The sequence below is a fragment of the Microtus pennsylvanicus genome, chromosome 8 (genome assembly GCF_037038515.1).
Source record: "Microtus pennsylvanicus isolate mMicPen1 chromosome 8, mMicPen1.hap1, whole genome shotgun sequence".
NCBI lineage: Eukaryota > Metazoa > Chordata > Mammalia > Rodentia > Cricetidae > Microtus > Microtus pennsylvanicus.
The window spans coordinates 97,942,774-97,956,228 of NC_134586.1; the positions used below are offsets into that span (position 1 = coordinate 97,942,774).

Here is a 13,455-nt window from a genome sequence, read left to right on the forward strand (position 1 = left end):
GAGCACGTTATGCTGCTAAGCTCGCTGTGCTGTTTGTTTTCCAGTGTGGCCAGACACCGCTGATGATAGCTGCTGAACAGGGCAATGTGGAAATAGTGAAAGAACTGATTAAGAATGGAGCCAACTGCAACCTGGAAGATCTGGTATGCATAAAGCATCTACTCAGTAGCCCTTCTTTAATTTGTTCATCAGAGTGATTAAAGAAAAATGATTAAAAATTGTACTTTGAGGGCTTGATGTGGTAGTTTGTGTCTTTAATCCCAATCCCAGTACTCAGGAGGCAGAAGTAGGTGGGACTTTTGAGTTCCAGGCCAGCCTGGTCTACATAGAGAGTTCCAGGATAGTCAGACTCCTTCTTTTTTTTTTCGAGACAGGGTTTCTCTGTGGCTTTGGAGCCTGTCCTGGAACTAGCTCTTGTAGACCAGGCTGGTCTTGAACTCACAGAGATCTGCCTGCCTCTGCCTCCCAAGTGCTGGGATTAAAGGCGTGCGCCACCACCGCCTGGCTTCTTTTTTTTTTTTAAAAAAAAAGATTTATTTATTATGTATACAATGTTCTGCCTCCATGTATGCCCACACGCCGGAGGAGGGCGCCAGATCTCATTACAGATGGTTGTGAGCCACCATGTGGTTGCTGGGAACTGAACTCAGGACCTTTGGAAGAGCAGCCGGTTCTCTTAACCACTGAGCCATCTCTACAGCCCCCTGTTAGGCTCCTTCTATAAATAAATGAGTAAGTAAATAAATAAGAAACGAACAAATAAATATTTTTAAAAGTGCTTTGAGATCTATCTCACCTTGGCCTAATTTGCTACATAGATTTTGTTGTTGTTGTTTTGTATTTTTAATCAAGAGAGAATTTTTTGCTTACAACCAAGTATTTTGGTTCCTTCTTGTTTTTCCCTCTGTACATGGCAAGCCTGAACCTCATATCTGTAAAATCAAGTGTCTTTACAATATTTCTATGTATGAGCTGTGCTGTTAATGACTATAATTGTAACTTATAGATCATGTTATGCTTAATAATGGTCCCTTCTGATACTATTTTTGAGGTACAAATCACCATCCTGTTTCCTTTGGGTTTCCCTGTATTCTTCCAGTTACTTTTAGGATCACACAGAAGCAAGAATCTACATTCTTTTGCTCTGAGTGACCATTTGAATTTTTTATTTTTAAGACAGGGTCTCACTGTGTAGACCTTCCTCTGCCCCTCCAGTGCTGGGATTAAAAGCATGTGCCACTGCTCGTGGTGTGATCATTTGAATTAATCACTCCCTAAAGCAGTGGTTCTCAACCTTCCTTCCTAATGCTGTGGTCCTTTAATACTGTTCCTCATATTGTGGTGACCCCCAACACAAAATTATTTTTGTTGCTACTTCACAACTGTAATTTTGTTACTGTTACAAATTATAATGTAAATATTTTTAGAGATAGAGGTTTGTCAAAGGGGTTATTACCCACAGGGTGAGAACTGCTGCCGTAAATAAAAGTTAGGACAATTCTGTTCTTTATTTACAAAACAAGAGAGTCTAGGTCTTTGTCACAAAACTTCTAACCTCCACACTTGCAGAAGCTGTACTTTAATACTGCATGCATGTGTCCTCACATTGGGTTACAGACGCTTTAATTTGAGTAGCAGGTAGTAGCTGCAGGATTGTCCTCGAGGTTTATGGTGGTCAGCTTCTCTTCTTTCTACAAACGGTGTGTGATGAGAAGTCCAGGGAGGAGCCTCGACCAGCACCTGTGACGCTGTTCTCTGTACTGTTATTCCTGACGCAGGCAGGTGACAGTCCTGATACAGACGGGTGGCAGTCCTGACGCAGGCAGGTGACAGTCCTGACACAGACAGGTGACAGTCCTGACGCAGGCAGGTGACAGTCCTGATGCAGGCAGGTGACAGTCCTGATGCAGACAGGTGACAGTCCTGACGCAGGCGGGTGACAGTCCTGACGCAGGAAGGTGACAGTCCTGACACAGACAGGTGACAGTCCTGACGCAGGCGGGTGACAGTCCTGACGCAGACGGGTGACAGTCCTGACGCAGGCAGGTGACAGTCCTGACACAGGCAGGTGACAGTCCTGACACAGGCAGGTGACAGTCCTGACGCAGACAGGTGACAGTCCTGACGCAGACGGGTGACAGTCCTGACACAGGCGGGTGACAGTCCTGACGCAGACAGGTGACAGTCCTGACGCAGACAGGTGGCAGTCCTGACGCAGACAGGTGACAGTCCTGACGCAGACGGGTGACAGTCCTGACACAGGCGGGTGACAGTCCTGATGCAGACAGGTGGCAGTCCTGACGCAGGCGGGTGACAGTCCTGACGCAGGCTGGTGACAGTCCTGACGCAGGCGGGTGGCAGTCCTGACACAGGCGGGTGACAGTCCTGACGCAGGCGGGTGACAGTCCTGACGCAGGCGGGTGACAGTCCTGACACAGGCGGGTGACAGTCCTGACGCAGGCTGGTGACAGTCCTGACGCAGGCGGGTGACAGTCCTGACGCAGACAGGTGACAGTCCTGACGCAGGCGGGTGACAGTCCTGACGCAGACGGGTGGCAGTCCTGACGCAGGCGGGTGACAGCCCTGACACAGGCAGGTGACAGTCCTGACGCAGGCGGGTGACAGTCCTGACGCAGACAGGTGACAGTCCTGACGCAGGCGGGTGACAGCCCTGACACAGGCAGGTGACAGTCCTGACGCAGGCGGGTGACAGTCCTGACGCAGGCGGGTGACAGTCCTGACGCAGGCGGGTGACAGTCCTGACGCAGGCGGGTGACAGTCCTGACGCAGGCTGGTGACAGTCCTGACGCAGGCGGGTGACAGTCCTGACACAGGCAGGTGACAGTCCTGACGCAGACAGGTGACAGTCCTGACGCAGGCGGGTGACAGTCCTGACGCAGACAGGTGACAGTCCTGACGCAGGCGGGTGACAGTCCTGACGCAGACGGGTGGCAGTCCTGACGCAGGCGGGTGACAGCCCTGACACAGGCAGGTGACAGTCCTGACGCAGGCGGGTGACAGTCCTGACGCAGACAGGTGACAGTCCTGACGCAGGCGGGTGACAGCCCTGACACAGGCAGGTGACAGTCCTGACGCAGGCGGGTGACAGTCCTGACGCAGGCGGGTGACAGTCCTGACGCAGGCGGGTGACAGTCCTGACGCAGGCGGGTGACAGTCCTGACGCAGGCAGGTGACAGTCCTGATGCAGACAGATGTCAGTCCTGAGGCAGACAGGTAAAGTCTTAAAGACAGCTTCCATGTTGTTCCACAGAGGCTTAGCATGGGGTACGTCCTGACAGTTTGGACAGTCATTTGGTATGTAAATTCAAGTGTATTCCACACTTGGGAATGTTGTTTCTTATTTTGAAATGTGTCATTTTGAATATTTCTCAAGGATAACTGGACAGCTCTTATATCTGCATCTAAAGAAGGCCACATCCACATTGTGGAGGAGCTGCTTAAGTGTGGGGCCAATCTGGAGCACCGTGACATGGTACGTGCATTCTTTTGCAGGGCGGCATTAGTTACTGAAAGTCACTAACAGTGATGGGGACACAGGAATCCTTGTCTGTACTTTATTTTTAAAATAGCGTCTTTTTGTTCTTCACCTTGGGGCTGGATGCTGAATGATTCAAGAATGTTTTAAATGCTGATGTTATAGTGTCTCCTGTTTAGAATAGTCATCATTTCAGCTTGTTGAGGAATGAAGTTCTCAGCTCATTCTTAGATAGGTCATAACTTAGTATTTAAAACAAACTTATTTCATTTGAATCAGACTTTAAGAGGTATGTCAGTTTAAAATGTTTTGGGTAAGTTATAGTTTTTGTAATATTTGTAGATTTTTTTAAATATAAATGTAATATGTCCAAGCTGCTGTCTGTGAAGACAACGGTTCTCATAGGACATGACCTCCTGTTTGATCATGATCTGGATAAAGCATAAAAGTGAGAAAAAAGATCATTTTTGTTTTATTCTGTAAGACGTTTGACCTCCCCCCCTTTTATTTATTTATTTTGGTGTCCCATAGGTTTGGGTATGTTGTGCCTTCATTTACTTATTTAAAAAAGAAAACAAGTTATCATTTTTTTTTTAATTTTACATACTTACCAATCCAACTTCCCACTCCCTCTCCTCCTCCCATTCCCTCCACCTTCCCTACCCTTACCACCATCTACTCCTCAGAGAGGGCAAGGCCCTACCTACTATATCTAGGCTGAGCAAGGTATCCATCTAAAGAGAATAGGTTCCCAAAAAGCCAGTACCTGTAGTAGGGATAAATCTTCCAGTGGCCCCTCAGTCTGCCCCAGCCATGCAACTGTCAACCACAATCAGAGGGTCTAGTTTAGTCCTATGCTTGTTATTTCCCTGTTCGGCTGGCGTTGGTGAGCTCCCTAAATTAGCTCAGGTAGATTGTTTCAGTGGGTATACCCATTATGGTCTTGACCTCTTTGCTAATAATCTCATTCCTCCCACTCTTCAACCGGACTTTGGGAGCTCAGGCCAGCGCTCCGATGCAGGTCTGTGCCTCTGTTTCCATCAGTTGCGGCATGAAGATTCTATGGTGATATTTAAGATTTTCATCAGTCTGACTACAGGACAAGTCAAGACGGGCCCCCTATCCTCTATTGCTTAGGGTCTTAGCTGGGGTCATTTCTCTAGAGCCAGGTTTCTTGCTAACCCTATAATGGCTCCCTCAGTCAAGATATCTCTTTCCTTGCTCTCATCTCTGTCCTTCCTCCTTCTCGACTATACCATTCCCTCCAGTACTCCTCACTCCTCCCTTTCTCCCCTTCTTTTCCCCTTCCATCCTCCCTTCTCCCCCCATCCCATGCTCCTAATTTTGTCAGGTGATCTTGTCTGTTTTGACTTTCCAGGTAGATCTACATATGGTTTTCTTAAGGTTCATATTATTACTTAGCTTCTCTAGGATCATGAACTGCAGGCTCAATATCCTTTGTTTATAGCTAGTATTCATCTTTTTGAGTCTGGATTACCTCACTCAGGATAGTGTTTTTTAATCCCATCCATTTGCATGTAAAATTCAAGATGTTATTGTTTTTTTTTCCTGTTGAGTAGTACTCTAATATGTAAATGTGCCACATTTTCTTTATCCATTCTTCAGTTGAGGGTCATCTAGGTTGTTTCCACGTTCTACACGAACATAGTTGAACAAATGCCTTTGTAGCATGATTGAGCATCTTTTGGGTATATGCCCAAGAGTGGTATTGCTGGATCCTGAGGTAGGTTGATTCCCAATTTTATGAGAAACCACCATACTGATTTCTGAAGTGGTTGTACAAGTTTTCATTCCCACCAGGAATGGATGAGTGTTCCCCTTACTCCACATCCTCTCCAGCATAAGCTATCATTGATGTTTTTGATCTTACCCATTCTGTCAGGTGTAAGATGGTATCTCAGAGTTTTTTTGATTTGCATTTCCCTGATGGCTAAAGATGTTGAATGTAGTTCTGGCATACTGGATGTCAACATGTAGAAGAATAAAAATAGATTCATAAAACTCAAATCCAAATGGATTAAAGACCTCAATATAAATCTGACCACACTGAACCTGATAGAAGAGAAAGTGGGAAGTAGTCTTCAATGCATGGGTACAGGAGACCACTTCCTTAGTGGGAAGTAGTCTTCAATGCATGGGTACAGGAGACCACTTCCTTAATATAATCCCAGTAGCACAGACACTGAGAACAACAATAAATACATAGGACCTCCTGAAACTGAGAAACTCTGTAAAGCAAAGGACACAGTCAATAAAAAAAAAAAAGGGCAGCCTACTGAGTGGAAAAGATCTTCACCTACCCCTCATTAGACAAAGGACTGATCTCCAAAATATATAAAGAACTCAAGAAATTAGACATCAAAATTCTAAATAACCCAATTGAAAAATGGGGTACAGAACTAAACAGAGAATTCTCAACAGAAGAATCTCAAATGGCCAAAAGATGCCTAAGGAAATGTTTAATGTTTGACCTTCTATGAAGTTAATTTTAACAGTACAAGCAAGGAAGGAAGTCATCTGTCTTGGCACACATTACTTAGCTGGTGGAGGCTAACAAAGTACATGTGGTTTAAGTTTGGAAGACACTGCAGCTTTCTGTCTTTCTCTTCATAGTATATTATGCCTCACAAGGACTTTATTTCTATGATCCTATGTACTTAGTTTAGATGTGAAATGCCTCCCAAATATTAGGACCCCTGTCCCCTTCTGGGTACTCCTGCTGTATGTAGTAGAGCCTTCGCGCTTCTCCTTGCTCCCTGGGCATCTGACTGTAAGCCAAAGTGACTTTTAGAAGCATGAATGTCCTTCGTTCAGTTTCTATGATGTTTACTATACAAACTTTGCAGTGATCACTTACAGACTCAGCAGGTTGTTCAGTTCATGTTCTGTTGTATATTCTGAGGACTTTGAGGATTTAAGACCATTATCTTTATGAAATAATGGTGTTACAAAGATATTCATAGAGGACCTGATTAAAGGCGTTCCTTGCTTGAATTGGTACAATTTCACATGCCTCTTTTGTCGTCCAGGGGGGATGGACAGCTCTCATGTGGGCGTGCTACAAAGGCAGGACTGATGTTGTCCAGTTGCTTCTTTCTCACGGTGCCAACCCAAGTGTCACTGGTTTGGTAAGCATTAACAAAAAAAGTGAATTTGTAATGTAAATAGTAAGTTTTCTTACAGAATGCTGCAGGATTTTTATATTTCATAGTGGGTGGAGAGTTTTTAGATCATACGGAATATCATATAGAATGCCATTGTAAGATACAAAGAAAATTTTATACATTGTCTTTTCTCAGTTTTTCCAGTGAAAAAGCAAGCTTTGAACTTGAATGTTAACCATAATTGTGTAGCATTTCAAAAGGAAGTTGTGAATTCCTTGGTTATCTTACTGTGGGTGCATCCTTTCCCTGAGTTTCTTGAAAAGATGTTTACCAAGAAGCCATACCTTTTTTCTGTACATTCTATATATTTGTGTACACGCTTTTTACTTCTTAGTCTGCTTATTAATCATACTCACTGGCTAATTACAATAAATATGTTAACTCCGCAGAAACTAATGTGTTGATAACATATGTTTATTTAAGGCTTAACACGTCTTAGTTTTAATTATGTATTATGGAGTATTTGTGTTTTTAAAGTGGGGGATGGTCTCTAACTTGATTAAAGAAATATTAGTTTGTGTTAATTCTGCTGGTATTTATTAGTAAATTTGTGTTGTAAATGTCCGTCTAAAAGACTTTCTCCTTCCTCCATCCTCGTATGTACCCATGTTTCCCAGCAGTACAGTGTCTACCCAATCATTTGGGCAGCAGGCAGAGGCCATGCTGACATAGTGCATCTCCTGCTGCAGAATGGCGCCAAAGTCAATTGCTCTGACAAGGTGAGTTAGAGTCTCTCACATGGAGTGTCCACGTTATAAACATCTCTGATATATCTTAGCTTTGTATTCTAACATTTTTATAGATGCAAAGCTTATTGATGGGTCCTCTGAGTTATGGACCAAGTGTTATCTTGATGTTTATTACATTAAATTCATTATTCTCAAAAGACATAGTTAGTGGACCTGTGTCTTCATTGTTTGAAGTTTTCTATTATACATAGCTCTTCTTCCTCCTTTCAATCTTACCTACATTGTTTGTGTGAAAATGATCTTAAAATTTAAGTTTGATTCTCTTTTTCTCTCATGCTTAGATTTCTAGAGCCGGTGGTGTGCTGATTGGAAACAATGGTTGCAAGTTTCGTTTGAAGTGTGGAAGGAAGGGCAGTGAAGGGCTTTTAAGAGGGAAGGCTGCTGGGAAAGTTGTCTCAGTTAAATCACTATTGCTGTGATGAAACACCGTGACCAAAGAGCAAGACTCCTCCACATCACAGTCCATCATCAAGAAGGCAGGACAGGAACTCAGCAGGGCAGGATCCCAGAGGCAGGAGCTGATGCAGAGGCCATGGAGGAGTGGTGCTTACTGGCTTGCTCCCCATGGCTTGCTCAGCCTGCTTTCTTATAAAACCCAGAACCAGCAGCCGAATGATGACCCCACCCACCATGGGCTGGGCCCTCCCCCAGTGGTCACTAAATGAGACAATGCCTTACAGCTGGATCTCAAGGAGGCATTTCTTCAGCTGAGGTTCTTTCCCCTGATGACTCTATAGCTTGTGTCAAGTTGACACACACAATTATCCAGGACAGTTGGTTAGCCAAGGAAAGCCTGAACTGTCAGGACTTGAACCAGAGACCTAAGGGGAAGGGAGGAGCAGGATGGGAGGATGTGATAGGAGAGGAAACAGTTGGGTGATGTGATGAAAAAGAGGGAGATAGGATCTGAAGTGTATATGAAGGAAGCCTGGCCCTCAGGAGGGTGTGCTGAGACTATGGGAAACGTGTACACGAAAGGATTCTATTTGGGGGGAAAGATCAGAATTTGAACTTGAGAAGAAGGTAATAGAGTTATTGAGATGGGTTGAGCACTAACTGAAAAGCCAGTATGTAGCAGATAGGAAGCAAGGTAAAGAAATTCTTACCAGAGAGCTGCATTTCTTTGTAAAGGTAGTATTGAAATGGCTGTTCTTTAGTAAAGGTAGTATTGAGATGGCTGTTCTTTAGGGTCAGGAGGAGTTGGCCAGTGAGAAGGAAGAGGAAGGACAGACCTTCTAGCATATACTCTTGCATGTCATTCTCTGAGAAGGTAACACATGGAGTGATGGAAGAGAGAAAGGACAGATGTTCTAGCAAATACTCCCGCATGTCATTCTCTGAGAAGGTAACACATGCAGTGATGGAAGAGAGAAAGGACAGATGTTCTAGCAAATACTCTCGCATGTCATTTTCTGAGAAGGTAACACATGGAGTGATGGAAGAGAGAAAGGACAGATGTTCTAGCAAATACTCCCGCATGTCATTCTCTGAGAAGGGACCAAATGCGATGGGTGCTTGAAGGATGAGAACTTATGTCTGATTCATAAAACTAAGGCTGTCTTAATGAGTAGTAAGTGTGCATGTCTGTTATCCTTAAGAATACCTAGGATATTGTGTTGTGGGGTTAGAGGAGGTGCTTCAGGAAGACAGCATGTTACCTACAAGGCAGGAGGCTGGGAACACTACGGATGGAGGAGTAAAATTTGAGTGTTTTCCTGCATCCCTTACCCATCTCTCTCAGCCTGTTCTGGTCTCCTCATACCCCTCCTTTTGGTTGGCGTATGCTCCCGCTTGCTGTGCCACAAGGACCCATCTCTCAAGGGTTTTCAGGGGTACAGTTTCCAAGAGTGTGGCTGATGTCTCTTATAGAAACTAGCCACACAGAGCTATTTAGATTTAATTTAAAATTAAGTAAAAGTAAAAATTTATAGTCACACTATCTACATTTTACACACTTAAGTCATACAGACTAGTAGCTTCTTAATGTATTGGCAATGCAGAATAATAGTTTGTTTTTTTTTTTTTTGCTCTGTTCAACAGACTGTCAGGGGTTATTTAATGTTTATAACTGTTCAAGTTTTCATGGACATAAAGCACACTTTGGATATTTCCACCTATTGATTGGACAGCATTCGTTTATGCCTGGTTGTTAGTTCTTGATGCTTTCTGGTCATGTTCCATGAAAGGTGCTTTTAACAGTTTGTGGGCTGCAGTAGTCAAGGAGACACGTTGATTGGGATATGGCTAAGAGTGCAGATCTGAAAGCTTGGTGGTTTCATGGTTATTTCTCTCCCTATTTTTTGGTTATTTGGTTTTTGAGGCAGGGTTTCTTTTGTTTAACACTACATAGCCAGGAATACCTCTGTAGACCAGGCTGGTTTTGAATTCAGAAATTCACCTGCTTCTGTCACCCAAGTCCTGGGATTAAAGGTGTGTGCCACCACCTCTTGGCTTTTCTACGTCTTGATAACTTTATTACTTTGACTCTGTTTTGGGCCTCACTTTCTTGTGTGAAAATGTGGTCCTATGAACTGGGCTCACTCTGTGATAAAGACCGTGTGCTTTAACTATGTGATGTTGTCTGAGCTGTGCTTAGCACTTAGCTGCTAATTTTTAGACTATTAGACTTCATATTATATCACAAAATATAGAAAGCCGTGAATGCCTTTTAAAAATTAGGGACTATGACAATGGTGGAAAAATTATCTTGATTAAAAAAGTTAAAGTTGAAGCCGGGCGGTGGTGGCGCACGCCTTTAATCCCAGCACTTGGGAGGCAGAGACAGGCGGATCTCTGTGAGTTCGAGACCAGCCTGGTCTACAAGAGCTAGTTCCAGGACAGGCTCCAAAACCACAGAGAAACCCTGTCTCGAAAAACCAAAAAAAAAAAAAAAAGTTGATTAAAAGACATTTCATACAAAATGACTACTCGGGACAAAAGGATGAGGGATATAGGTTTTTATATAGGAATGAAATTATGACTGGTATAAATACTTACCTAAAAATTCTCAAAGTATAGCTTCATTACAAGCTGCTTTCTTTTAGTACCTGTCTGAAAGTAACCCTAAATTCTCTGTCTGATTTAACAGTATGGAACAACCCCTTTGGTGTGGGCTGCCCGGAAAGGTCATTTGGAATGTGTGAAGCATTTGTTGGCCATGGGAGCTGATGTTGATCAAGAAGGAGCCGTAAGTACCTCTCCTCTCTTAGCCCTTCTAGTAGAGTGACATTTTTACTTTAAGGGAATAAGTTAATCAAGTACAAACCTAGAAAAAATTCCCAGGAGTTCTTAAATGATGTTTTTGTTTTTAATTTTGAGATAGAACTTTACTGTGTAGTCCAGATTTTCCTGCCTTTGCTGCCAAGTGCTGGAATTTCTTAAGTGCTAATGACTTTAGAAATAAGCATGTTATGATAGGAAAAACATAATATATATTTGCCTTTGAGGATCTGTTGCTAATATACATAAATTTTGGGAAACTAAAACTATGAAGAAAATTTTCAGTAATCTTATAAACTGAAAAATTCTTCAGATCAAGTAGTCCCCCCCTTTTCATGTCATCCTTGCACAGAGGCCATGCTAATATTCTCTATCATTCCAAGTTTAGTTTATGTGCTTCTGAAGCGAGCACCCCACTTTTTTCTTTTTTAATGTTTGAAGATTTTTTGATAGAGTTTCATTATGTATCCTGGCTGACATGGAACTTGCAATGTAGATCTGACTAACCTTGAACTCACAGAGATCCTCCTACCTCTGCCTCTTGAACGAGGACAAAAGGCATGTGCCACCATGCCAAGCTGGCTTTTAATTGCAATTGTGGGAAGCCATCATGCTCTATTAAAATGTCTTTCTTTAAAGTGACGTTAGACTCCGGGGGATCTTTACTGTAAGCTGTTGTTCCTGTCTAATAAACAGGTTAAGAACATCAGATGTGGGCTGTTAAGGTTGAAGATTGGTCGAGTCTAACTGACTATCAGTTATTAATTCATTATTGAGCACCAGCTGTGTACCTCATCTGTGTCAAGAGTGCCAGAGAGCCATGAGGAGCCTCACAAATAGCTTTTCCTTAGAGGTTCTAAGAATGTTTCAGAACTAATGTTTGTGTGGAGGACTACTGCCTGTGTGATTATTATATTATGTGGACAACTCATGATGCAGTCTGTTAAACTCATGCTGGACTTCCTAGAGCAATGGTGTCCAGCGTGTCCTCTCTTCCATGATGGCCTTCTGGGTACTTTTCATCCTGCTTGAGCCTCAGCAGGTCCCATGTCCACTGGCCTCTCTCCCAGGCTATTGAGTAGATGAACAGCCTGCTATTGTGATAATCTGATGACCACCAGTTCTGTTTTACTGTGTAAGAAAGGTGGCTAGTATTTTATAGGACTATATAGAATATGTTAACAGGCTTTAAGTACCATTAAAGATCATTTGTTACACTTTTATTGAGATGTGTTTTAGCTTTTAATTCATCTCTTGTAGTTTTTCTTAAACATTTTATTATAAAGAACTCTTAGTTTGATCCATTTTACTTTGGATTATTTAAATTGGAAAATGTTGAATTTTGAGTCCTTTAAACTTTGTTGCATCTGTGAAAGGGTTTGTTCCCAGTAAGCGAGTCCAGTGTCACTGGAAGACCTGAACCTCCAGATAGCCTAATGACGCAACAGAAATAATGTATTTTTGAAGACTGAAAATACGGGATGGCTCAGTGGTTAAAGTACTTGCTGCTAAGCTTGGTGACCTGCGTTCTGTCCTTGGGATTCCCGTGGTACTCTTATGACTTGACCTCCACGAGTTCACATATATGTATGCCTGTGTACATGGGCAACAACAAAATGTAAAGAATAATTTTCATTAAAAACCTGAACATATGCCTCCTGCCACTTTTGGTATATGTCTGGTTATGTATATTGGCATCTTGTCAGAAATATTGAGTATGTGCCTGTGTTTGCCTGTGGATATATGCATGTGAGTGTGAGTGCCTGCAGAAGCCAGAAGAGGGCATCAGATTTCCTGAAGCTAAACTTACAGCTGTTTGTGAGTCACCCAGTGTGGGTGCTGGGACTCAAACTCTCGTCCTCTGGAAGAGCAGCGGATACTCTTAACCGCTGAGCCATCTCGCTGGCTTCCCAACTGTTAATGATGGAAAACAGCTTTCTGATTATGGTATGCACAATATGTTTTCTAGAATATGCTAATTTCTTTGTTTTTCTTCGAAGAATTCAATGACTGCACTTATTGTGGCAGTGAAAGGAGGTTACACACAGTCAGTGAAAGAGATTTTGAAGAGGAATCCGAATGTCAACCTGACTGATAAGGATGGAAATACAGCTTTGATGATTGCATCAAAGGAGGGACACATAGAGATTGTACAGGACCTGCTGGATGCTGGGACATATGTGAACATACCTGACCGGGTAGGGAACCTACCTCAGCTTGTCTGTGGAGATGAAGTAGATGGAAAATTCGTTAGTGGTTCTTTCTCATCAAATGTTTTTACATATGACATGAGCTTGTTTTAAGAGAAGTTTTTATTTCTACTTTTTAAACTAATAAATTAAAATTTCCAGTCTTGTTAAAGACCTTGTTTATTTTTGTCAAATAAATTTGTTACTGGCAATGTCATATGTACGGTTAATTTGTAACTCCCTTTGATGAATATCCCTGTAGGTATTTTTCATGACTGGTGTTATTCATTGTCCCAGGACTTAAGTGCTGCCTTATGCTTAAGGTTTTTTTTTCTCTTGCCTGACTTCTTTCCTGAACATATATGTTCAGAACTCTCCATGTGAATGCGTATTTAGTAACTTTTAAAACTTATGGCAAAATAAAATGGAAGTGGAGTTGTTTTTGTTTTTAAATACCTTGAACCATTTTCCCCTCAGTTTTCTCCATCTCAGCAAATGGTTCTACTCTGCTATGCCTTTTCTTTACCTACCCCATACGGTTCTGCTGACTCTCGGGAAACTTATCCTCCCTGGCCTAAGCCATACTCTCATGTTATTAAAACAAATCACAACATACT

The 13,455-nt window shown here is 42.6% G+C and overlaps 1 protein-coding gene and 1 non-coding gene across 28 annotated transcripts in view; one reads left to right on the forward strand and one right to left on the reverse strand.

Moving 5' to 3' along the window:
- Positions 1 to 13,455, forward strand: part of Kidins220 (kinase D interacting substrate 220) — a 97,704-nt gene that overhangs the window by 13,226 nt on the left and 71,023 nt on the right. For 14 of the 27 annotated variants that reach the window (XM_075984110.1, XM_075984111.1, XM_075984112.1 and 11 more), the window contains exons 3-8: positions 45 to 143; positions 3,395 to 3,493; positions 6,547 to 6,645; positions 7,302 to 7,400; positions 10,519 to 10,617; positions 12,650 to 12,847. In XM_075984110.1, coding sequence (XP_075840225.1) covers positions 45 to 143; positions 3,395 to 3,493; positions 6,547 to 6,645; positions 7,302 to 7,400; positions 10,519 to 10,617; positions 12,650 to 12,847 — 693 coding nt within the window. Of the gene's footprint in view, positions 1 to 44; positions 144 to 3,394; positions 3,494 to 6,546; positions 6,646 to 7,298; positions 7,401 to 10,518; positions 10,618 to 12,649; positions 12,848 to 13,455 lie in introns of all 27 variants that reach the window. The other 13 variants (XM_075984109.1, XM_075984104.1, XM_075984106.1 and 10 more) reach the window with 1 other exon arrangement.
- LOC142856656 (U6 spliceosomal RNA) lies at positions 10,950 to 11,061 on the reverse strand. Its single transcript, XR_012911697.1, has one exon. It is a non-coding gene; the product is annotated as a U6 spliceosomal RNA (small nuclear RNA).